This window comes from Lygodium microphyllum, chromosome 7 (genome assembly GCF_053477565.2).
Source record: "Lygodium microphyllum isolate KBCC chromosome 7, Lygodium_microphyllum_v1.1.10, whole genome shotgun sequence".
NCBI classification, from domain to species: Eukaryota; Viridiplantae; Streptophyta; class Polypodiopsida; order Schizaeales; family Lygodiaceae; genus Lygodium; species Lygodium microphyllum.
Window position 1 is genome coordinate 121,743,947 of NC_141141.1, and position 27,613 is coordinate 121,771,559.

Below are 27,613 nucleotides of genomic sequence, written 5' to 3' on the forward strand. Positions count from 1 at the left end.
ATGGATTAATCAAAGGCGTGTGTGACTTGAGGCTGAATTTGAAAAAAATCTATGCAAAGGTCAAAAATTTGGATGTCAAGGTAGAAGAGAAGGGCCGCAAGCAATAGCCCAAAGGTCATATAAAGAAGGATACAAGAGGATATGAACTTGGTGTGATAGTTTACATCATGAAAAGCAAGATTGTACAGCCTACCATGAAGCAGAAGCAAAAAGGTTAGTCTTTTAAAAAGGTGGCAAAATACATGCAATAGAAACTGGTCTTCCAATAGAGCCAAATTTTAGAAATTATGGCATGCAGAAGAGGTTGGAAGATATGGCTGCAAGGACAACATTTTTTTCCATGGATGCAGCCACATATGGGTTGAGAATTGAAAGGATTGATGAAGCTCGTAAAGGAGGCATGGTAAAGCAAAATCTCTTGTTTGGATGCAAGCATTAGATTGCATGGAAAATGGAAAAAAAACAAAGTTTGAATTGGCTTATGCAAGTCAGAGTATATGAGGGTGAACAGGATGGAGTGTACCAATAGATTCATTTTTAGCCTATGCTTATTTGGATAAGGTTCATAATCAAGAAGCTCTTGTGGAAGAAAAGAGAAGAAGAGACGAGGACATTGTTGGTCCTTCCTCTTCAGGTCAATCTAAACACATCACATGAAGTAAAATGGAGAAGCAAAAAGAGACTGAAAAATCCATACTTGAGCATGTTATGGAGGATGCATCTCAAGAGAAGAAACAAGAAGGGAAGAAAAGGGGTAAGCAGCCCGGTTATAGGTTACAATCAGATCTTGAGACTGCCACAAACCTTAAAAAAGTCTTGGAAGATCGCATACTTGGCATTAGAGTGGAATTCACACTTGGCAAAGTTCTTAGAATTGCAAAGCATGAATTTCATGATGCAATCATTGATATGTTGAAATGAAAAAGACAATTTGATGGTGAAGTTTTGCAAGCATTTATGCAGGTTCACAAATACATAGAGAAACATCTTTAGAGGGAATATGATGATGCATATAATGTTGTTTTGGAACAGGCTGATGCTAAAAATGGGTTAAATGGAAGTGTAGATATCAAGCTTGTGGTTGAAAATGGTCTTATGGGTAGCAATAAGCATAGAGAGAAGGTTATGTATAATGGGGATGTCCATCAACAAGCACACGAAGAAGAAGGTTCTCATTTTATTCCAAGCAGTCATTATTCATGAATGCATTAGGCTCGTGCTACAATAGAGACAATTGTTAAAGTGGGAGAAAGAGAGACACCTTGCATAGCTCTCTTGGATCATGGTTCCGAAATCAATGTTGTGGCATGCAGCTTGTATGAGAATGGAGGTTGACCGATTGATGTAAATTCGGGATGGGGCATGCGATCAGGAAACAATTCATTAGGAGATCTTTATGCAGCTTGTCCGAATGTATCAGTGACTATTGGAGATGTTAGGGATGAATATCATTTTTTTGTGAAGGATTCATGTAGTGATTTGGTGATTTTGGGGCAGCCCTATATTTTAGAATCAAGGCTCAAAACAAAAGCCTTGGATGATGGTTCTTCATATACTCAGGTTCGAAGTAAAGACAATACAAAGGCGGTACAGTTTCTCATTGTTTGTGTGAATCATCCTCACAATTGGAATAGGCTGCGGGTTAATCCTATGCCACCTCTAATGCACGACAGTTTGAGGGTTTTTAGATAGCACTGTTGTAAGTGGAGACTATGGCAGTGCCTCTAGGAAGATAAGTATGCCTCGAAGAAAGAGAAAATTTGTGTTTATGTCTGGATTGCAAGAATGGATAGCATGTAGTCTTGGTAGTTTTAAGAATATTTCAACCATGTGCATGGTTAAAAAGAAATATGTAGGATGGGCTGAAAAAGAGCTGAAGACATATGGTTTCATGACTACAAATGAAGGTATTTCATAGATATTTTCAAAGCTAGTTGATGTTGATATATTGACTAAAGTTTCTACAGCAATTAATGCTGAAAATAGGGCAGAAAAAGAGGTTATTTATGTCGACACTTTAGAGATGTATGAATTCATTCAAGAGTTTGCTGAGCACGAATGTTATGGGCTGCAAAACAAGGTTGAAGCAAGGGTGGATACAAAGTACAAAATTGTTGCAAAGAATGTTAAACCTATGGCTTTGCCTTTACCACCCGAAAGTGATGGGTTGGTTAAAAAAGTGACTCAATAGTCTAGTTTACGGGATCCACATGGAGTATGACATAAATTTATAGTTGAAACTTTACAAAAGCTAAAAATTGGTGATACAAGCTTTCTTTTACCTGCTCTATAGAAAGAGCTTAGTTATTGCAGATGTTGGCAAGGAATGGGAAAGCCTTTGCATTTTAGCCACATGAAATTGGATGTGTTGATCCGACCATAGTTGCATTTATGGTGATCTTTATAGTACCTCATGTGCCATGGAATCTAAAGTCTATTCTAGTACCTCAGGCATATTTGCCTAAGCTGCTAGAGCTTTTGAACGAGAAGATCAAGATACGGATTTTGGAGCTCTCTTTAGCTCCATATTCAAATCGGTGGTTCAATGTTCCAAAGAAGAATGGTTCTTTGAGGTTTATACTGGATTTACAACCAGTTAATAAGGTCACCATAAGGAATGTTGGATGAGTTTGCAAAAGCATTTATAGGCAAGGAAATTTACTCTATGGGTGATTTATATTCAGGATATGATCAGTTCTAGCTTGCATTGGAAAGCCAAGATATCACTACAATGAAGACACCACTTGGATTAGTTAGGATGTGTATGCTTCCACAGGGAGCAACCAATTCAATGGCGCATATGATGAATGCTATGCATAAAGTTTTGAGGGAGTATATTCCTTAGTTGACCTTACCCTTTCTTGATGACGTGCCAATCAAAGGATGTGATATCTATGAGAAGAATGAAGAGTTGAATGATCATGAATGTAGAAGATTTGTGGCTGATAATATTGTTGATTGTAGTAGGATTTTGAGCCGTCCTGAAGAAGTACATTTGACTCTATCAAGAGAAAAGTCAGTTTTTGGGAGACATGTTCAAATGTATCCGAGGTGAGAAGTTTTTTGGTTGCATGTGTCTTTTACTTGATATGGATTCCGGATTTTGCTCATGTGGTTGAAAGTTTATATCAACTCTTGAGGAAAGGGAAAAAGTTTTGGTGGGGAAAACAACATACGAAGAAATTCAGAAGCTAAAGAGCTTATTGATTTCAGCCCCAACACTAAAGAGACAAATTATGAGAATGTGCAGCCTATTATTCTCATTGTGGATACAAGCCAATTAGCATTGGACAGTAGGTTAGGATGATGCTAATGGGAATATGTATGCCATTCAGTTTGGAGCAAAGGTCCTCAATTAATGGCAACAACGGTATTCTCAAGTCACAAGAGAGCTTTGGGGTGTAGTGACAGCCCTTAAGTGTGATAGGGAGTATTTTATGGGAGCTCATGTAGTGGTAGAGATTGATTGTCTACCTCTATTAGGCATGATAGTGAATTGCTCAACTCCTGATATTACCATGTTACGGTGGATTGCATATATAAAGTCACTTAACCTTGATTTTCAACATATTACAGGTAGAGAAAACCCCGTGGATGACATGCTTTCACGAGCAAGGTTTGAAGATGAAGAGGAGTTGATGGAAGATAAAGAGGATGATGTGATAGGTGTTGAAAATGACTTTATGATATCATGGAATGAGTATGCAGTTGTTGTTACTGCAGGTACAACTATTGTAATAGGGATTTCAACAGTAAGAAAAGAGCTTACAACCATGAAGAAGAGATGGGCAATAAAGAAAAAGCATCATCAGTGTTATGCTTCAGTGAGATCACAATTTTTGGAAGATTTGTACAAGGATGATTAATAGGCCAATATCTCAACCTCATGACAAAGAAGGTTAAGTGGTCTGAAGTTGAATTCAAAAGGATTAAGAGAACAACTTGTGCATCTTTCTTGAAAGATGGATATCTATTAAAAAATGTAAAGAAAAAGAGAGGAGTTCCAATATGTGTATTGGGAGATAGGGCTTCTCGACAAGTGATGCAAGAGTTTCATGAAAGCTTATGGGTTGGACATAGAGGAGTTTGGGGCACATTTGCCAATATCAAAGAGAAGTATTGGTGGAAAAACATGTATAAAGATGTAGAGCATTATGTGGAATCATGCAATATCTGTCAAATGTATTCCATGGTAAAGCATAGAGATGGGTTGCAACTGACCTATCCATTGTCTATGCATTAGGCAATGAACAACACTCTGAAGTGGGAGATGAAGGAGTGATCTGGCAGAATTTTGTGCACGTATCCTGCTATTTTACCCCCCTTCAAAGTCAATGGAAGCATCAAATTGGTGATCTGAGCAGCATAGAGGAATGTATTATTTTATGCACATTTTTGTATACAAGAGATTTATCTTCTCATAATGTAGAAATAAATTGATAGGCTTCACCTCTATGAGTATTCTTCTACATATTCTATTTCTTTCGGTGAGTATTGTTCTACATCTTCTATTTCTTCGAACCCCTTCTCTTCCATCTACTTCTCTCCCTGAATCTCCCTTAACCCTGTTGTCTCTTACCCCTGCAGTAGACTTTTGACCCCAAATGCTCCGACAATGTGCATATAATTGACTATGGTGACTACTAATTTGCATACAAGTGATTGAGGTCACTGCTAACTAGCATAGATGATTATAAACTAGACAACTACTAACTATTATATAGGATTGACCTAGCCTACTATCTAACAATCATGTGTGCTAGTTAGCAGTCTAGTAGTAAGAACTACTCTGCTTAAAAACCCCATATGCTAGTTAGTAGTGATGTATGCTAGTTAGCACTTTATCAACTATAACTATTGTACTAGTTAGCATCCCTATATGCTAGTTAATAGTCACCTTCATCAAGTGTGTGAACATTACCAATCACCAAAATCATCTATATGCTAATTAATATACATTCATACAAGTGTTAGCTACCATATATGTGTTTGCAAGTACTAGCACATTTTGTGCTAGTTAAAAATCCTACATGTGAGTTAACAATCACCATAGTCTCCTATATATCATTTAGTAGTCACTATATATGCATATTGTAGAGGTGGCTCATGCATTAATGTTAGAAAGAAACTTGTCTCATTACTCTCGAGCTGAAGTAGTTGCTATTATTGTATACGTTATGAACAGGACACCCACTACTGTTGTACATGGTATGACACCTAAAGAGAAGTTTATGGGATAGATAGCCAAACCTATCCCATCTAAATGTATTTGGATGTATGCTTATGTACATATTCTTGATGAATTGTGTAGTAAATTTGAATCCCAAAGCAAAAAAATGTGTATTTATTGGATATTCTCTTGAGCAGAAGGGATACAAATATTATAACCCTATTAGACGGGAGTTGAAAGTTAGTAGGGATGTTGTTTTTTTATCAAATGAGTAGTTGGTATAGTAATGTGAAGAATGCAATTGAGGTTGATGAGCATGAGAGTGTGGCTATGCAAAAAATAGATTATCAATAACAGACATTGTGAGGACTAGAAGAGTCTCCTAGTTATGGTTTTGTTTATAGACCTTGGAGTGGAAGATTGAGATCAGAGTTTAAGATTAGGGCCGAAAAACATTAAAAACAACACTTTTGTTAATCCATGGTGTAAGGAAAGGGCCATAGAGATTTTGCCACGTGGACAAAAATATGGTATTATTGTCTCCTCTTCTTTTGAGATAGTAGAGTTCATTTTGTGGTTCTCCCCTCCTATTTAGCTAAAATCTTCAAACCCTAACAAGTTTTGGTAGTCCCAATGGCCCCTATTAACTAATAAAAGCTGTCAAAACCTCTAACGAAGACATGAAAAAATTAAGTTAATTAAGACCATTTTGAAAATCGAGAGAATTTTCAAAGTTCTTGGCGCTCGTAGTATTTTTAATTTGTCTCCTTGACCTCTCTTTTTAGGTTTCTTTCTCTACACATTGTCTACATATTTGTTGTCTTTTACATGATGGCGTCCATAAGGCGTCCTTCTTGTTCCATAAACTCTTGCACCATGTATAGCAAGAGTGCAAATGGAGAACGGAAGCCCAAAACATTTACTATAAATGTGATGCCAGGAGGCATATTTCACGATGGATTCCGTGCCACGGTGGATTTCGTAAGGTTTTACGGTGGATTCTGTAAACTTTATAGACCGGGGCTCATACACAAAGTGGATTCTTTGTGTGAGAAGTTGATGGGGACGCCTATCCTTTTCGGGTGTTTCATTAATTTAGTGTGTATTCCATAGCGGGTGATTCCGCAAAATGTATATTAAATTAATAAATGTTTATGAGTTTAGAGTGCCCACTCGTAATAAATTAAGGTTAGGATTGATTTCTAACTAGTTGATTTATTTATGTAGCTGAAGACTACTAGGTATTCACTTTTGTCGGTTTAATTGTATTATTTTACTAACGATTGTGAATGCTTCAGTTGATGTGTAGAGATAGCAGTAGTGGCGAAGGAAAGCATTGGAGGATAGTGAGTATTCGAGTTATCACTTATATTTTGATGGGCACATACCTTAGGCATGGCGCCTATATTTTGTCGCGCCTATTTATTGAGGCGTTGGATATTTATTTATTATTTTGTATGCGCATGGACGCACGATTATGTTATTTGTACTTGGACATTATATTGGGTATGCCTAACTCTTTGGGCGCCGCCCATTAGCTTTATTTCTATTTTGTGCTAAAGCAAACTCAAAAGCCAAAAGCTTGCTATTTTGTAATTTGGGCTATTATTTGAGCTTGAAGATGATTAATACAAAAAATGCATGCTTTGTGAAGCGCTCACACAAGGCATGGGGGGAGATTGCATCCAATTGGTCTCTTGTTAAGGTCGTGCATGCTTTTTACCTTGAGTTTTGTGTAAAAAGTAGAGTTCTTTTGTTCTTAGGGACCTTCCGGCATTCACTACGCGAGCATATAGCATCCGATCTGCGCACCAAAATGATTGGGTTACAATGCAACCGTCTTGCAAGGGCTCTCACGCAAGTGAAAAAAACAAAACAAGGGGATATCAAATATCATTGGAAGGGACATATCTTTGCCTTCAAAACCATGCCTCGAGGCTGGTTTGGTTTGGTGCAATATGTTTACATGGCTAGAGATATGCACTTGGCTCCACGGGAATGTTTTTCCCAGCAAGCACACTGTAAGTTTGAGTTGTGAGGTTTACGTGAGTATATGGTTTTGTTTGAAGCATATGCTAAATAATGGATTATTGGTTGTAGATATCTTTCCATCAACAAGTTTCGAGTAGCAACCTGTGGAGAGCCTCAACGGAACATTCCATGCCATTCATAAAGAATTTGCATATATTATTTATGCTAATCAGACCACGAGTTTTTTTTCATGAAAGTGAATTTTTTGTATATTATGCACAGTACGTGGTTCCTTCAAGAGCAGGTGTGTATGGATACCTTGAAGATCTACAGTTACAAAGCCTCTCATCTTTGAATTGGGAGATGCTTGATGAAGCAACAATGGAGAGTTTTAAACTCAAGATTGCTCAAGATTTTCAAAAGGCTATGACTCTTGGAAGGATCTCAAGAAGAGTATGCTTATCGTGGTTTTTACCCTTGCATGTTTTTGTAGCTTGCTTTAAAACAACATGTTTACAACGAACGAAGGTTTCATGGCTAAACAGAAATTTTTCAAAGAAAAATTTGGACAAAATTTTAGGTCTATGTTGGAAAGTCAAGGAATCTAACCACAAAGGTGACTTTATAAGGTACAATGTGTGCCCTCAATCATTGGGTTTATCCTATAATATATCTCGACAATCTCTTATCATAGGTTTTGATTACATAAGATACAAACTTATATTGGGTGCTTGGGTTCCTTTAGATTCAGATATTGATTTTAAGACATTGAAACTTATAGTGCAAGTTACTGCACAAGAAGTAAAGGAGGTGAACATTACTTCAAAGTGGAGTCTTAAGGATGTAAGAGACACCTTGAAGTTTCTAGAGAATGTTACTCCTAGATATAAGTTCAAGGTAAATGGTGCTGTAATTGGAAAAAGAGCTGAGAGCTTTGTATCATGTATGAGTTGTTTGCCTCCTAGTGTTGTGAGTTTGGACCATAAATATGCAAGTATAAATAATTTTGAATCTTTCTTTTACTCACAAATATTACTGCCAGAAACATGGAATTATACTCATTGATAAGTACTATATAAAAAAATCTTGGTATAAGCTTTGCAGTGATTCTGTGAATACAAATCGTTGTTTATGGACCAAAATGATTTCATTATATCATGAGTTAAAAAATTGCAGTACAATTTAATAAGAAAGACTTGGTACAAGCTTTATAATTCTCTATGATTCTATGAACAAAAAATCACCTTTCATGGGTAAGATCAAAATGACATATCATTACATTTTGGGCTTAGAATATTGCACTACAAATGTACACAAGGGGAATGTTACTTCAGTACAAATAGACAAACTGGTAATTATAAGGCTACTCTTTAACTTCTCTTTGATCTTTGGCTTCTCCATCCTTAGGCTGTTCTTTAGCTTCTCCTTGATCTATAGCTTCTCCATCCTTAAGACTTCTCTCTTTCTTTGGAAAAGTTGCTTCATCTTCCATACTTTCATTCGTTATCACTAGTTTCCTCTTAGTAGTAGGTGTTTTCCTTGGTCACTCGAAGAACTTAATTACCTCAGGCACTCTTTTCTCCTTGGGCTTTAGAGGGGATGGACTAAATTTCAATGGAGAAAGCTTAGGCATGCCCTTCATTTTGGGCCCCTCTTGTTTGGACCTTGGAGACTTCTTTTTCTGGGTGGTTGCCATTTTCTTGCCTTTGCCCTTTGTTGTTGCCTGTCCTTTGGAGTTTTTAGCTGGGGGAGGGGAATCTGGGTCCATCGGTGTAATTGTCCTATCTAAAACTAGTTCAATACACCTCTCACGTATCCACCACATGTATGACTCAAGGTAGTCTCTGCACTATAGCACAGCACATAAGTTATTTGAAGTCGCAAGAGACTTTCACTATAAAAAGGATAAAGCATAGGAAACTTACATTCACCCCCTCTACATTTAGTAACTTTGAATCTATTATCCTCGAAGCATTTGAAACCACTCTCTAGCCACAACTATGTACGCCATTTTGTAAAGGGACCTCTTGAAGTAGAAACTTGAAAGGTCTCTGAGGATCAACAATGCTTTGAAAGATGGTGTCCAAGTGGGTATAAACAATTCTAGCAGCACTACACATATTAACTTATTAGAGAATACTATAAACTTTTTCGAATAAAAGATAAATTAAAGAGTGTTTATTTACAATACATCTTTGATTGGCTATGGATTCCTGAAAGAGAATTCATAAAAATGACCTCTCTTGTAGGAATGTTGATATAGATTAGGGCTCTACTGTCCTCTGCAAACCAAAACACAAGTGAGGAATAGCTTTAAAGACAAATCATCAAGAGATAGAACGTTGAAGAAAATACCCTTCAATATATGGAAAAAAAATATGATGGTTTGTGACACTATCGAAGTCCTTAAAAAACCTTGCAATATTCGAATCAGATTTTGAAAACAACCCACAGAGAGAAGTGGATCGATAACAAATATACCCTTAGCAATATCAATGCTAAGAGAAGCAACATATGCCATGTATACAAAGTAAAGAATGAATAAGAGAATGAGTGCAACATAAGGACCCTTGAAAAAATTCATTATAAATAAAGAGAAGCAAAAGACATTACCTCAAACAACAAAAAACTACTGAATCTGTTAGTTGAGAATCCTTTTTTTCAAATAGGATCTTATCCTCTAGAGAAATGCTGAGGTAGTCTTGTTTCTTAGGACTAACATAAACAAACATTCACGACCATTTGGCCATACACTTTGCCCATCCTCTCGTAGTTCACTGGGCCAAGAGACAAAATCTTTCTCTGCCATATCAAATCCTCATTTTCCATAACCTCTTTCCTTTTCTCCTCCAAGACAACCTCCTGCTCACTTGCAACCCTTGTAGGATACAAATGGGTAACCTCTTCAATCTTGGGTGGTGCTGGTGGCTCTTTCTACTTTCTCCTGGGTGGAACATTGAGGATTTCAAATGCCTTTTGATCAATTGATGGAAGAGGCTTCAAAACCTTGTCAAACCTATATCTAAGTCTGCTACCCATACTAAATTTTTTATTCATTAATGTAATTCAATGTGCATGGGCAGCTGCAATATAAACATCATTCATAAAATCTATTCAAAAATCCTATGTTGCCTCTTGCAAGCATAGTAGGGAAAACAACTGCCATCTCTTGTTGATGTCATCCACCATAGAAGCAACAGAGGACAACCTATCAAATATCTCCTTGGCCATTCTAAAAAACGCAGCCTAAGGAATGAGGTGACTAGTTGACTTTTGAGTTTTCCTAATCTCTGCAAAACACCTATGCATGTAAAACCATCTTGAATTTCTCTTTTTCCTCATAGGGGCTTCCTTAGGAACCTGAGAGTGAGGAGAAGCTGAGGGTTTAGACTCACCACATAACTTGTTCTTTGAGGATTCACATGAACAAACTTTACCAGCTGGTGTAACAGGGACAACAATTTTGCAAACGTCTCCTCAACAGTTAGCTCATAACCTTCTTCATAAGATTTCTTCACCAAGACCTCCCTTGTAGTTTTTTTTGTCCTGATAATTGAAACCCACACAGTGCAATAGGGCAGCTAAACATGAAGACAAATAACTCTCATTGGGTCGTAGCAAAGACTAGATGGAAGCCTTAAACTCCTCCTCCTTGCTTTGCAATAAAGGCTGGACCAATACAACACGATAAAGAGAATTTGAGTTCCTCCTTTGCCCTAATCACTTCGTATTGGCGGATTCCAATGCAACATGAATGCATAAGTTTCCCCATTGGAGTGCAGTGTGCAAGAAGACAAGAAGAAGCTCTATAGCTCTGCTACAACACGTGATGCAAGTTATTGCAGAAGTTCTGATTTATACTATCGCATTGTTTCAAACAACTTAGCACCTCCACAGCTCCAATACAACGCGATGAAGGTTCTTGCCTTAGTTGCTGAAGTATTCTATTGTGTTGTTTTGGACAACTCAATAGCTTTCGACGTGATTAACATTGGATGTATGGCACCTCTAACGTCGGACATACGGCACCTCTGTCGATCAGATACATCAGAACTATCGGACGAATGACAGTCGTGATGTAAGGTGTGAAATCACGCTTGCACCAATTGAGAAGTTCTTATATACTCGCGGGTGCTAATGTCCACGTGTCATGTTCTCATTGGCCATTTGATTAGGGTTTCTAGAACGTTCCTTGTTCCCCTCTCGTGCCTATCTAAGGCCACCCAAATTTTTTCATGCACTTTTCTTCCCTGTTTCCTCGGGCATCGAATGTCTCCGACACCGTCTCCATCACCCCCTGCATCACCCACTCTGTCACCCTTTGTATCACCCCCTCAGTCACCCCCTACATCAACCCCTTCCGTCTCCCGGTTCATCACTGACACCCCTTCTGTCACGTAACCTGCATCAACCCCTGCGTCCATACTCTGCCTTCAATCTCCATGTCGTCCCCTCCATCCATACTCTGTCACCCCCTCCATCAAGGTTGTCCCCACCACAAGCACAATCCTATTGTGTCGTATTCCTAGCTCATCCAACACATCATGAGAAGATAAATAGAAAGCTTTTGATTTTCTTCCTATCGCGTCGTATTCTTGACTCGTACATCATTCATTTTCCTACTCTCACAGAAATGGCACGATGCTAGGGTTTGGAGATTCCGAAAGGCACCTAATCACATTGTATTCGTAACTCCTCCAACACAGAGCAAGTGTACCACTTCAAAAGGCTTATACCTTGATATTCGCATTGTATAGGTAGGCAGTCTAGAGCTACTGAATCTCAAAAAGATGTTTGGTACAAAGATGTCACACATGTCTGCCTCCACATCTATGAGGAGGAAAAGAGTCCTTGAGTCCACAATGACAAAGGAGTCAGTTTCCTCTGATGTTTCAATAGCATCTCATATGTCTTTGACAACTAAAGGTTCAAGGAAGGATCCAAAGAAGGGAAAGGATTCAAAGTCTCATGTGAGGATTCTAGAGCTGTCTTAAATTATAGATGTCACAACCTCTAAGAAGCTTTTAGATTTTCTCATAGAAAACAATATTGACATTGCTTTCTATCCAAAAGCTAGGGAGATTTTCAATCTAGAGTGGGACCTTGATGAAGTTCTTAATTTCTCAAATGACTTTATTAAGGAAGATTTTGCAGAGTTTGAAGAGTTGGCATATCCTGTTGTTCAGTTGGATTCCAAGGAGTATGTTCACGCCCCTGTTGGAAGGTCAGGCACTGAGAAGTCCTTGTTTACCAAGAAATGTGGTTATCATTCTCTTGATAGATTTTATGCACCTGAGTTATGTTGTTTACACCCAAAAAAATACAAGCTTATGCTTAATTCTATTGCATTCATTGTATTTTCCCTTGTGAAATATCCTCTAAGATCTGATGAAAAGCATAAAGAAACCTCAAAATTATCTAGCTGTTGCCTTCTAAGAGATTGTAGATGAAGTTGATATTGAGGAGCAACTAGAAACCTAGATGGAAGCATTAGTTGCAAAGGACCTGGATGTTGCTGAATTCAAAGCAGAGACAATAATTGAAGAGACCACTATAGAGGTTGATGAGCCATCTAACACTCCTTCAAGCCTTATCATTCCATCTTTGCCTACTTTTCCAATTAAAGACAAGGAGTACATATTATTATTTGATCTCCAAATTCTTTTCAATTTGAGAGAAGATTATTGTTTGGCAGTTATTATAGAGGCATCTGTAGATGCAAAAGGCATACTGGATGTTGAAAATGAGTCCAAGGAGGACTTATTTAAATTAGATACTCAAATATCTGATGATAAGTTTATAGATGCATCAAATGCTTTTTCCCTATGTTTAAGCAAGGTTAAAGATATTGAGAGAGAGTTACAGGGTACTGACAAAGAGTTTGACCGATTTCAAGAGAAGCTTGGAATCTCCAATTTCAGAAGGGAGGAGTCAGAATATGTAAAGGAGCTCAAGGATGTTAAGGAGACATCAATTAGCTTATGGAATCCAAGCAAACTTGAGAGTGATGAAAATCAAATGGTAATGCATTCTTTTGTTTTTGTGGAACCACATATATATTTTTATTTTTTTCATTCTGACTGTTGCTTTTACAGTTGGAGATTGCAGATGAGGATAATTTCTTGGGAAGAGCCAAAGGATCGAGAGTTGGTGGTAGTTCCCTAAAGGATGTTGCACTTGGGCATTATATATCAAAGATTGATCCCAATATTCTCTTGATTTTGCATAGCACTTTCTCAGAGGAGGCCTCATGGCCAATTGTCTGTGTTAAAGCACTTACAAGGATTCTTGGATACTCAGGTTTGCAGTGCGCACAAAGTTATGTTTTTGGAAAAGACAATAGCCATTCAAATATTTGGTTATGGTCCCATCTTCTCTACCTCCAGGGCTGGATACTTCTTGGCATGCTCATCTTATGTTTTAGCAGCAAACAAAACAGATATCAAATCCATAGCTAGATACAAGAGAAGAAAGTTTTTATGTTATAGAGGAAAAATGTTTGAGGAGGATGAGGATGTAAAGGCTCTTAAAAGCTAGCCTTTGTATATAATATTTTGAAAATAGTATCAGTATTTTAGATTCCACTGCATTTATGTGTTCTCGATCTTTGAAGTTATCTTTGAAAAAACCAATTGAATAACTCTTGAAGGGCATTGGTTTTTCTTGCTCCTCCTCCATGTCTGGTGCTCTGAAAGAAACACATACGTGCTCGGTAGTGAGATTTCTCCATACCTTGGCTACTGTGAGTTGCTAAGGGCCGTTGCTCTTCCACAAAATAAGGCCCATGAATAAGAAGAATATGTTGTGACAACCCAACAAGCAATAATCAGTTTAAATCATTAAACCCTGTTTTCAAAGCAAAAAGGTTCAAATTTATGTCTATCTTACCAAGTAGAAAGTAATATCATTTTCTCCCCAAGCTTCCTTAATTGCTTGAACAAGATTCATAATTGAAGGTTTGTACTATTCCGAATAGTTAGATGTTATCTTTCGTTCCCTTAGCATTTTTAAAAATATGTCAAGGTGTCTCCAAACCTCCATTCGTAGGAATGCAATTTGTGGTGTGCTAGCCACATTTGTTGTGATTGCACACAACTCTCTCCAGCACTCTCACAATGCGTTCATTTGTTTACCAGTATGATTTCTTAGAAATCGTCTAGCTTTTGCACCCCCCATATAGAGACATCTGCTAAGACCTCTCTTGTTTTCCCTAAGGCTATTGGATCATTTCTCAAGTAAACTTGACCTCCATGAAAACCCATTTTTGATAGTAAAGCCTCACATTTATCAATGCAGTCATCTGACAAAGATACTGGTTTCATTGAATATGCATAGTCAAGCAACTTATCAATTATTCTAATATCTGCATGTAATGTACAAATATGAAGTTTTCTTAGAGAGATTGAGAGAATAGGATCCCACTGAAGGGGATGCAATGGCAGTGGAGAAGGAGAAGTGGAAGATGCATGAGAGAAGAGCACACACAATGTAGGTGCTATCCAACTGAACTGGTAGCCTTATTGCACTATCATATTATATATGAATAAAGAATGGGCGATCACAGTATACACGGTAGGCCCAGAGGCCTTTTACCCCAACAACCTCCCACTAAAAGGCCAATGTGGCTAGGGAGTGAAAACAAAGAAAAGAAAAGAAAAAGACAAGGTGAGGAATCATAATATCTCACCCAATGCCCAATCTAAAAGTGAGCTGTGCAAGAAGTGTTGAGAACCTCTGCAGAAGAAGAGTCAAGCATCCTCGATTCCATGACATCCAGGAGATAAGCGATCCCGCAGCTCCATACAACGGAGCAATCCAAGAATGCTTCTCATGAAGCAAGCATAACTCATCAGTGCATGGCTATAAAGCATCAGAGTTGCGCATAGCATGAGCGTGGCACATATAAGACAGTGGCGGAGAGCAGTCAAACTCTCTAGAGTCAATCACTGAAAGAGGGCCAACATCCCGGACACTTGTCCTACGGGGTCTCAAGACTACATGTGGCCTCAGCGAAGCAGAAGACTAACATATGGCTGGTTGTCTAGCCTGCAAAACTACAAGAAAACGGCTCTCATGAGCTTGCAAGGGGTCTAGCAACTAACCACCAACATCCTAGCCCTGACTGCTATGCATAGCTACGTCATCTAGGCTAATAAGTACCTCATTTTCAGCATAAACAGCTTGCTGTAATGGCAAGTAATCATAGGAGGGTTGCATGCCACTCCATGCCTCATGGGGTGTAATACCATCCAAGGTCAAGCATGGCATCCTGTTAACCAAATAGACTGCTATCATAAGGGCCTTAGCCCAAAATCCATAAGACAACCCAACTGTGGTAAGCATAGAAGCAACCTTTGCCTGTAAGGTCAGACACATGCCATGAGCAATCCCATAATATCGTGGGCATAAGAAATCAATGCCATACTATTGACAAGAGGTTTGAAAGCTGGGAGAGAGAGCATGACTCTCATAATCCACCTGCAAGCACCTAGGCTTGATACCAGCAGAATCCATAAACCTATCAAGCATAACTGCAACATACTCAATCTACACCAAGGGAAAAGCCCAAATACGATGGGTAGCATGATCAACAAAGGTCACAAAGTACAACACTCCACCAAGTGACTGGGAAGGCATAGGTCCATATACTACACAATCGACAAGATCTAGAGGAGCATGCCTCATACGATTTCCAGAAGCCAAGGGGGCTTTGCAAGGACCAAGAGTACAATCAAGGCAAGCATCAAGATCTGTAAGTGACATAGGAGGTAGCAATGAGTCTAAACGAGACAAGATCTCCATCTCTCTATGGTACATATGGCCTAGGCGATAATGTCATAACAATGCATGTGATATTTGGATAACTGCAACCATAGAATCTCCCACATGAGAGACATGTACTGGGTAATGAGAACCAACTCGAGAACCTCTGGCCAAAACCAAGCAACCATGACAGATCTTCCATGACCTATCCTGAAGAGAAACAGAGTAACCTACATCATGCAACTCACTGACAGAAATCAGGCTCTTACTGAGCATGGGAACATGTAGAACATCCCTAAGCATAAGAGAAGTCCCATTAGGCAAAGCTAAGTGTATGTTCCATGTACCAACAATAGCATAAGTTTACTCAAGGCCCAGATCAATACATCCATCAACCTCCCTATAAGAAGAGAACCATACTCTATGAGGGGTAACATGACAAGATGCCATAGAGTTGAAAAGCCAATCAAAGGCATGGCCTGATCATTGAGTAAGTAAGTTGTAGGGAAACTAGATGACATGAGGACATGCTCAACTACATCATCATGGGTAACTGCATGTACCTCACCACTAGAAAGAGTGGTAATACATGTTGCATCGCTGACTCTCTGCTCATGTCAAGTTCGTCTCTACCTATGCTACTCTCTAATCGTCTAAAGAATTTTCTTTGAACATGCCCAAGCTTCCCACAATGGAAGCAAACAACATTCGAAGTAGAAGAACCTGTAGAAGATGACAAGGAATCCAAGTCATCATGAATAGGGCTATCCATAGCATCCACGGAACTCAAGTAGTCGAGGGTTGTCCCAACATAGGGAACCTGCTCATAAAGACAATCATCTACTAGTACATCAGTGGTAGAAGCATGCTGCAAATGCTCATGAAACCTCAATGGATGGGAGGACATAAAGGCATCAATCAAGGATGCAAAAGCTCCCACATGAAGAAGAGTCGTAGCCAACTGCATGACATAACCAACCACAGTACAGTAAAGCATAAAACATATGTCATAAGAGCATATGATATTCAGCCATGAAATCAGCCCATAACCATATGCATACGCATAGCTCTACAGTATATCATGCCATCAAGGAACATCCAAGTCAAGTAAAGACCGACAAGTGGCAAAGCATCCTGCAAGAGTCAAGCTCCAGGTGAAGTCCAAGCATCTATACAACAATATCCAAATAAGTGGCTCTGTAAGGTATACAACAGTAGACCATGTGCATAGACGGGTAAGCATACATAGCATCTGCTCTCTAACATGGACGGGCAACAGGATCCCAACTAGCATAGAAGCTAGACAACAGAGGAGCAAGAAAGCCATAACTGTAAATCCCAAGTACTATCCAAGTCCACTAATCAGTAAGTATATCCCAGATCTGTCCATAGGCATACAAATACATGATGTGTCAGACATGAAATCTATTGCAGAATATTCTGTCATCATAATTTGGCAAATCCAACATCACTATCGCGTCCGGAGCATGCCAAAACCCCAACTTAGACTCTTACCTTGCCTGAATCAGGTTCCGAATGCCCGAGGTATGACAAAAAGAGTGATTTTTGGGCCAGATTTTGAAATAGGCACAAAAAAAAAAAAACGTGAGCTGATTGGGGGGTCTACTATCCCACATGTCAACAATGGGGCCCAAAGGGGGCACAAATGGGGGCCAAAGAAGGCCTACACCAAGCCTCAGCAAGCCTTGATAGGCTCGAAGCAAGATCCAGGTGAAGGAAGCTCCAAGAGGTGTGAGCTATGGCTGCCCACAACCTGTGAAAACCCTGTTGAGCTGAAAACTGAGTGAGAATGAAGATCTCATACCTCGTGTGGAAGGCCGCGATGAGCTCTTGAAGACCCGCTATGATACCGGTTGAAGGAGATGCAATGGCAGTGGAGAAGGAGAAGTGGAAGACACGGGAGAGAAGAGCACACACAATGTAGGTGATGTCCAATTGAACTAACAACCTTATTGCACTATCATATTATATATCAATAAAGAATGGGCGGTCACAGTATACATGGGTAGGCCCAGAGGCCTTTTACCCCAACACCCACAAGCCATTCATGTTTTTGAACTTGCTCAAATCTATAGAGTTCTGAGTCGGGGCTCTTCTTGCTGGCCACAAAGTACTCCATTCTTTGGATCCCAAACTCTCCATGCAATAAATAAAAGGATATTTTGCATTGGCCCCATTACTTAATCCAAGCATACATTTGATATTTTTTAAGTCAGCACTCATATGCCATTCAACATTAAAACTACCAAAACCATTGACTATCAACATTTCACCTTCACTTTGAGACTTTATAATATTAGGAATACCTGTATGAGAGAATAACCATTTCAAGATTTCATGACTTTCAGTTGGTACTTGGGCCACACCAATCCACCAAAGCTCCATCTCTAATTGTATCTTAAACTGTTGTTCTTTCTCCCTACCAATACTGTAATCCAATGCCCTGTTCATGATATAGATGTTGACTCTTTCTATCTTTTGTCCCTTTTGAATCTGTGCTTCATCCAATTTTAGTGTGAACTTCAAAATACAACCACATTCTTGGACATTAAATTTATACATATGGACCATTGCAATCTGGACTCTTTTAAGATTAATCCAAATATTATTAAATGTGTTGTATTCAAAAAAGGCCTTTGTTTTATGTTTTTCATAGGGCATAGATCCTTGTGTATGGATATACTCTCCAAAAACATCTGGAATCCTACAATTCATAGATGTCCTAGTAATTGAAACTGCAAGAGGCTGAGGCAAACCAAATGCACTTATTCTATGACATTTAAGATCTGTAAACCACAATTTAGAAAGAGCATGATAGCCTCTACGATTGATACCCTTTTGTCACATGTCTTGACTATTTCATTTGGTTTAATTGTTCCTTTTAAATCTTTCACTAACTCTTTCAAAGTTTGGCTTCTCAAGTCTACATTTCAGGTGATTTAAGAATCCTTATAATGTCCTTCTTTGTCATGGTTTCTTTAATAATCTTAATCCTCTCATCATTCTCTCAAATGTTAATACCTGAAATATTAGAGACATGTCTCTTTGCAAGATTTAGTTTCCTTTTCTTCACCCAACTACACAAGTCCATTATATTTTTAAGTAGTCTTTTTCTCTGTCTAAATCCTATTGGAGTTTCTTTCAAGCGCAATAATTTTTATTACAATGAATATTTAGATTTTTCTAGATTATCAACCTTGTCCCTTAGCTCAGAAATAGTTTTGTGTGCCAATGTTAATGCTTCCTTCATTTCATGCATTTGTTCTCTAAATGTAAAACATGCAGAATATAACCTCATGCAAGAGCCAAGCATCCCATCACAACCATCTCCAACATACCTTAAGTTGTGAATATTGTAAAAGGAGGATGTTTACTTGTAGAAGGGTCCGGAGGACAAATATTTTTATCCATCCATAAGTCTATATTCTTCTTTCCTTGTAATCACAACCCGTTAGCTTCATCCTTGTCCAACAATGCTCGATGGTGTATACACCTCCAAGATGAATAGACAGGATCTAACTAAATAGTAAGTTTATACTTGCATGGTGGGGTTGCGCTTGTATTGCTAGAAGAGGTACTGGTAAACATTTTGGTAGGGAACCCTAAACGGGGCAACACTATCATAGAGAAGAAAATAGAACCACAAGAAAGAGAGGTGCAAAAAATGAATGTCGAGGAATAAACAAGTGGCGTCTTTTGGTGTGAAATTTCAAAAATACAAGATTTTGCAATTTCCAAGAGAATAAGACTGTAACAACTCCAAAAATCCGAAATTCCCATACGAAAGCCCTCATAGGGACAATATTTTTTTTTAGTTAAGCAAATTTTTAAAAAAACTATTTCCCCTCTCCTCCAGCCGACTGTCGAGCTGGAGGAAGAGGGGAATAGCAAGTGAGGCAAGCTCCTTGCTAGAGCTTGCCTGGGCTCTTAGCCATGCCCATCGCCACGTAGGGGAGGGAGGATCCCCCTCCCCTTACCTATTTAAATGAGGGGGGAATGCAAGCGGAAGGGGAAGGGAGTGCTACCGTCTGCTGTTGCTATGAGGAGAGAGGTTTGATTCACCGTGCTGCTGATGGAGTCGTGAGGGAGGGAGAGGCTAAGAAGGTCGCCGTCAGTCCGCCCTGGGAAGCTGAGCTGCTGCTACAGAGGCCGCTACCATTCCATCGCCGTCTGCCACCACTCAGCGTCGTTTAGCCTACCGTCGTCACGTCACCGCCGCCATTTCATGGCTAAGGACCCCCCCTGCCCCACGTACTTTCAGAAGCTTCTAAAGCTTCTAAGGGAGGGGGCTCTATAAGCCCCCTTTCCCCCTAAAAGAAGTCTGATCTTAAAGGTCTTATTCTCCCCCCCCCCCCCCCCCCCCCCCCCGTGTCTTAAAACCCTCCTTAGGCCCCCTTTAAGATTCCTCACTAAGGCTCCCTTAGGGGCTTCCCGTCCATAAAAGGTTACCCCAAAGGGCCTTTTCCTCCCCCCATGTTTTAAACCCCCCTTAGGCCCTTTCCTATAGCCTTAAGACTACCCCCCCCCCCCCTAAATTCCCTCCTAAGACCTCCCTAACCGATTTTTCTCCCACCCCCTCAAAATGCCTCCCTAAGGGTTCCCTTAGGCCTTTCATGTCTTTTTTTTCTTTTCCCTCCTATCTGTGGTTCATGAGGGATTGTCAAAACACCCCCTATCCCCCCCCCCCCTCCCCCCCCCGGGAAATTTCAAAGCCTTCACGTGCCCTTGCATATAACACCCCATCCACAAAATTTCCTCCCTAAGGACCCTTATACTCCCTTTTGTTTTACACCTTTTTCGTGTGAGCCTTTATAAGGCCATTGAGCCTTTCCCATGGCTTTAATGGGCCTTATTCGCGAATGGTCTTGAAACACCCTCTTTTTTGAAATCCCTACTTCAAGGAGGAAGCCTTCTAAAGCTGCTTCCAACAGATGGAGCAAGTTATCGCAAAGGGAGCCACGGTGGAATTTCAAAAAGGAGTTGTAAAGTTGCATCCACGACGAAAAGGCTGCATTTGCGATGCCTCCTAACAAAGTCCAAGGTGCAGTTGTCACAGGAGGGTTGTCTCCTAGCATCCACGTGGACATCTCACCCCAAGTCCAGGTTTTTCTTTCTAATTTTTATTTGGTATTGTTATAATTCAATCGTGCAAGGATAATTGTTGGAAATAAGATGCATTTTTCGTCTTAAATGCTTTAGAAAAATTAGCTCACAACGGAGGAATTTAGTCATTAATATTTCAATAAAATAAGCAAAATAAAGGGAGCATAAATGTATTTCTAGTAAATAGCTTTATGCAATGCAATGAATTAAAATTTAGATTAATGTCCATTGTTATAAAACAAAATTAAAATAGTATACTTCATTTAAACATGGAAGTGTAAACTGCATATCGAATTATTAAGCCATATCCTCTTCGCAATGAATCATCATGGGAAGTGCTAGGAATCCTTAGGAAAGTGCATGGCATGAAATGATTCTTACAATGCATAACTCTAGGCAATTATCTTTTGTCAACTACATAAATTATCAAGTAAAAGGTTGCTTGTTTAGCATGAGTTTTGTTCGCAAGTTATATGAAGATTAGTTGGAATTAACCTAACCTATGCCTGACCTTAAATCGATAAGTTAGGGTTGAAAATCAATTTATGCGTAGACAACGAGTCATGAGTTTATGGAAATGATAATGTAATTATCTTCAAGAGTTAAACAAATTGGCATAAACCTAAACACCTAAACCACAGACTACTCGTGTTGAATGAGTTAAATTCCAAGAAATTCACTAGGAATTAATACGTGACCTAATCGTATGTATTGCTAAAATTGAAACTCCTACACCCTAAATACTTGCCCACATTCACCGAATGTAAGGACAGTGAAACATATTTGGGAAGTGATCTAGGGTTTGCCTCTAAGAATCTTATGAGATGGAGCTTGGAACCCTAGGACTGATGACGTCTGCCTAATGTAATCAGAAACAGATTGTTTTGTGACTCCATTCGATGAGTAGAATAGTCTCATAGTTCGATGCGACTCTTGTGCAACAAGTGCGGAGTCATATGATCTTGTGATTGGATCACAAGGGAATGGCCAATTCTCGCAATGAGGTTGGCAGGTCCTTACGCAAGTTATCTTGCAAGAGGATGAATAATCATCCTAATATAGTATCTTTCTTGAGTAAAGATAATCGCTTGGAAGCAAAAGACCAGTCGATAAATTGGAATAATCTATGAACTTAAGGTTTGACTAAGTCGGGTTAATAGGGTATGCCCTAACCCAGGATATAGGGGATCTTGCCAAGTCGCAAGTCATCCCGGATCGAGTGCTGAACGCATTCGAGAGGGAGGATTCATTCCTTTGCAGTTTACCAATAAAAACGACCAATGGATATGTTTGTGCTTGTTACAAATTTAAGAGCATTGTTTGGCTTTGTTTGATCAATGAATTAAAAGATAAATAGATATCTAATACTTTAGGTTGAAGGCCTGAAGGGAGAGGCAGCTTCAGTTACCCTCGACTGCCTGCCTGACCCTAACCAAGAGGGTTGTTAACCGCGCCAGGAAAGTGGACCGAACCCACCGCGAGAGGTCTCTCCGTTGAGCGCTACTTGGAACAGGAGGACGCTTGGGTGCCAGGGGGGATCTGGCCGTAAATCCCTTGCCTTCTGGGCCCTGCACAAGAGGCTAATGTGACTCAGGATTGGATCTCGAGGCCCGCATACTAGTCTACGGACGGAAACTTGGATTAGTGATCCCTGTGGATTGCTGGATAGCCTTCAGGCGGATTGTGGATAAGCCTACGGGCTCGACTTTTTGTATTTCAAAGATAAATATGATAACCTGTTAATAAGGAACTTGTTTGACATTGTTCTTCTATGTCAAAGTGATATGATTACGTGAAAGAACCAGTGCCTAATGGGTTAATTAAAGAAGCTGATTGTTACATGTCCAACTAAATGTGCTAGGTAATTTAATAACTAAAACAACTCGAGGAAAGTGTGATGGATGTGGCTATAGGTCCGTTCTACGGATGGGTAGTCCCGGTTGATCAGGAACTTTTCTCAAATCACGATGGACAGCAGGAAGATTGTCAAAGAACACAAACAACAAAAGCATTGACCTAGAGTTATGATTGATCCCGATTTACGTTGTTTTAGGGGAACAAATGGGACTATGCCTTATGGCAGAGAGGTGGAGCTTTGCATCCCTCTCGTTTCCCATTCTCCTTGAACCAGGTGCAGCATGAATCCGCTTGGGACCTAGCATTTCTGCGTAAATTAGTTTGCTTGGGTCTGACGCTAGTTGCCGTTAGGAAATGACCAATAAGGAAAACCCTAAATTCAGGTCGATCCTAAGTGGGAACGGCCGGAATACTTCCGCTACGTGGCAGACGTGGAAAGCCCTAGATCGCAAACCCCGTTGTCAAGCATTTTTCTAAAAACTAAAATCCCCTAGTCAAATTATAGTTATGTTTGATTTTTAGCTAGTTTAGTTGTTGTGTGACAGTTTGTTTTGTTGTTTTGTAATTCGATTTATTGTGTTTGTCTAGCTTAGTATTTATTTCTGTTTTTTTGTTTGATTTGTTGAGTGTGAAACTGGATAGTCTTGGTCAAGTTTGGTATTTTTTTTAATAGGATAAAGTTGGAGTTTGCTATTAGCTACCGAACATTGAGGAGCTAGGTATGTATTCTTGTTGAGACTCTTACACATCACAGGGATTATGGGTTCACGAGCACTTCACATTGTACTTATTGATGCACTGCACTCAGGGGTCATCTCCTGTTCTTATCAAATACTTCCATGCCATGGATTGGGATTATGCACATTTTGCACCATTATTGAGCACTAGCACGGCATGAGGTCCATTGCAACTATATGCAGTAAATCTTAGATGCACGCGCACATGAGAGAGCACCTGTCATTGAGCACGCTGTCGTATTGCTGCGCATTCGAGGTGTGAAATCCACCCAAAAGTTGTGTGTTTTGTTACTTTGTACATACTTAGTCGTGTTTACATTTATTTTCTGCATGCGAGTATAGTGGAGAGAAGTTTGAAAGCATAGTAATGGAGATGTTTGGGAAGTTTGGATCAGTTTCAGAAGCACTAGAAGATCAAATACCATCTACCTTGGATTTTGCAATGGAGGTTTCTGCAGTTAAAAAGTTGAGGGTCTGGCAAGTAGTGCGGGTTTTAGGACTCCTATTTTAAGAGACATATGGACTTGGTTGAGACTAGTGTCTGCTTCATGAAAGGTTCTTTGCTTTATTAAAAGAGGGTTGTTGCTGTGTTCTGATTCCTGGAGGTGTTAGAGAGATGCTCTTTATGAAACATGATCGTGAGGTAGCTTATCTGAAGCAGAGTATTGGTGCAATTGAGATAGGAGCTTCTTTAGTGCCTTGTTTTATATTTGGGCAGACCCATGTTTACAAGTGGTGGAAACCTAAGGGCAGGGTATACAATCAGATTTATTGACTGCTTTGCTTTGTGTCATTTATGTTTTGGGGAAGGAAAAGTGAGGGATCCTATTTGAAAGGGTGTCCTATTTTTGAAAGAGGTTTTTTTTTGGGGCTGAAGGAAATCGGAGGAAGAAGCGACAGAACAAGAACACGAGAAGAACAGGGGACTTCCTTCCCACTCTTTTGAATCGAGGGGTGTACCAATAATCATATGAATCCAGTAAATAACCCGGATGCAAAAAGCTCAGGGGGGCAATGTTGATTCTGAACCCTGTAGGTCCCTGACTCAATATAGGAAAAGAACATTGGACTGAAAATTTCGTATAATAGCCACTGCACAGATCAATTCCGCACATCCATGAGAGATTAGAGCTTCTATAGGAGCATAACCAAATCAAAATCTCGTCAGGTTTCCTCAGTGGGCAAGGAAGAGAACTTCGAATTAGTTTTCTGGGGGAAAAAGAAAAAAATCACTCAAGTATTGACGACGAGGAAGAGAAAGAAGACAACAGCTTGCTGAATGATTGGGGACGAATTGTGACATCGATGTTGGTTCTTGGAAGCTACGATGAAGGAAATGGTGGTAGCATTGCAGAAGACAAAGAAGATGAGTTTCATAACGAAGTGATGACGATGAAGATGTAAATGAGTGTTGCTGCATCCAAGTACTCGAAGAATCATTAACATGCATTTCAGATGAAGACTGGGCACCGGGAGTGACTCTTCGAGAGAGAGAATTATCTGAGTGTGTTATCTGAGTGTATGACCCTTTTCATTAGGCTGGTGCAAACCGTATCAAGTCGCAACATCTCTCTGTCCAGTGACCTGTAGGCTATCTACAGTGCAGACGTACGCATGTGAAACACAGACAGACAGACAGATACAGAGAGAAAGTGAGAATAGCTCAGATAGGATTGCCAATTGAGCCAAAGCAAGTGCAGGATTTTGACAGATCGACCTCCGCCTTCCCTATAACTTTTGCTCAATTCCATCACAATAAAACATAAGGCCTTTTCAATCCATTGAACATTGACCAATGAATCGTAAGATACAAACTACTTCGATTCCTGGACGATAGAATCTGTGGTTAGAAAATGCAGAGTTGTTCGTAATGAGGATCATGACAGCATGACTAAAAGCAGGTATTCCAGCAGGCTTGAAAAAGGGAAAACAAAGTCATGGAGAAGTTCATGTTTGCAGGTTTACATACTCTGTCGAGACAGGGGAAATTGAAACTGTCCTAAATTTTGATCAGCCATACCTGAATGCAATGTACAAGAATACTGACGAACTTGACAGTGAGCAAAACACTGTGCTTAACGTGAAAGGCCTGATTCGGGTTTTATTAAAGGTGCTACAACACTGATTCAAAGAAATGTCCAACACCATGAAGAGCAGAAGAGGAAAAAGAGATCTTTTTCTATCAAGCTGTCATTATTCAGAAGGAAAATATGGATGTCCTTAAAAGACTCTTTACAAAGACTATCGCTAATTATTGGGTGGCAGAAATAAAAACAGAGACTTGGCATCATCCTCTCATCTTGTTGATTCGAATGATTGATCTTCTATCCTGAAATTAGTCAAGGTCCTCTGTGGTCGCGAGTTTGCCTTTTTGAAATCCCTTCGACAATGCACATTTCTTGCACGCACCATTTGGGATGTTCATCGCAAAGTTAGGAACCTCTGGTTGAGAGTGTAAGGTGGTTGGGAGAGTTAGAGGGTCGTGAAGGATGCCATCAATTGTGAGAAGCGTTGTTCATATTTGGTCAACATCTTGAGGACCACCATTTCCTAGAGTGATCGTGAGATTTTGGATGGGTGGAGCGGAGTATATCATATCTTTTCTATGAGAGCTGAGAGGTGAGGATAAGGAATTTTAAATTAATAATGAATTCTATTTGCATCTTGCATGACGCACAATCACATCTAGATAGGCTAGGCACAACTTCTTCAGTGCATTCATAATTTTTGTGTGTAGCATCGACTGATTGGTTGCATATCATGGATCCAACATTGCATATTTTTTCAAATGATGAATGATTGGGCACGGAGTTCTCTTTCATAGCATATTCTTGTTATGGCACACTACATTAAAAAAACAGGTTCATATCCGGAGAATATTTATTTTGAAGACTTAAGGATCCAAGGAAGAGATCGTACGTTTTACATCGTCAGCGAATATTTCTTGAAGAAAAGAGGACATGTGTGGTGAAAGTGTGTACAATTACAAAAATGATAGGCCAAGGAAGGGAATAAGTCGTCCAAGATAAAAGATGGAGAAAAATAATGCAATTTACGATTATCGGTATTTTTGCTCATTTTTTATCAAATTTCGTAATTCTGCCCTTTTAGGCTTGTCGATCAGATGCATTCCGATTGTTTTGAGTACCCGAACAACTATATTCAGAGTTCAAATGACAAAGTTATGATCCAAACAAGTTGCAAACAGGTATAAAGCAGAAAAAACGAAAATAGTGAAAAATAGTAGAAAAGCAAAAGCCAAAAGCTGAAAGCAAAAAGCCTAACGTGTGTGAGTGTGGATAGAAATCTATAAAAGGGGAGGAGAGTGGAGAGTTAGGGGCCTCCTTCCCTTGTATCTACTTGTCATCTTGTGAGAGATGTAAGAGGAGGGTCGCATGTGAGAAATCCTTGGATGTGCTATCATGGATTGTGGAGAAGGAAGAAGTCAGACTTTGTTGTACCAAGCTTCAGATCGAGGCTATCAAGGTATGAGAATAAAATTTATTTGATTGTTGTCAAAATTCTGGATATTTACTTTGTGAGTTGTCTTGTGTGGTTGTGAGTTCTATCGAATATTTAAATTTTATAGTTGAATTGTGCGTACGACAAGGTCAAATACCTTAACCGGCACTCCTTTACATCTTGTTATCGAGTTGTGAGAGAGGCTAGTTTTCTTTCACCGCTCGTGTAACACCATAACATTCCATGGGAGTGCTGGGTAGAGCTTTCTAGACATCCTTCCTGATGGACTGCTAAGACGTATCCTGAAGATACAAGTGGACATGTTACAGTTGGTATCAGAGCAAACCAACAAGGAATTATTTTTATGAAATCTTAACAAGATAAAGTAAAGAAAATGTTGTTGTTCCAAACATTTCCTTACTTTCAATGCTGTCTTGCAGAATTACGAAGCGTGGAACAAGTCTTTAGTGTTCCGAGTCATGTTTATGACAGCGATACATTCCCCTGATTACCGACAAAGGGTTGAGAT

General features: G+C 39.5%; 1 protein-coding gene across 1 annotated transcript; it reads left to right on the forward strand.

Annotated features, from left to right (window-relative positions):
• The first annotated feature begins 194 nt into the window (after positions 1-194).
• LOC148033891 (uncharacterized) lies at positions 195-25,205 on the forward strand. The gene is made up of 5 exons (XM_087680971.1): positions 195-213; positions 12,143-12,300; positions 12,731-12,853; positions 13,243-13,401; positions 25,161-25,205. Exons 1-5 carry the CDS (start codon positions 195-197, stop codon positions 25,203-25,205), a joined length of 504 nt encoding a protein of 167 aa, XP_087537097.1.
• Positions 25,206-27,613: the final 2,408 nt, after the last annotated feature.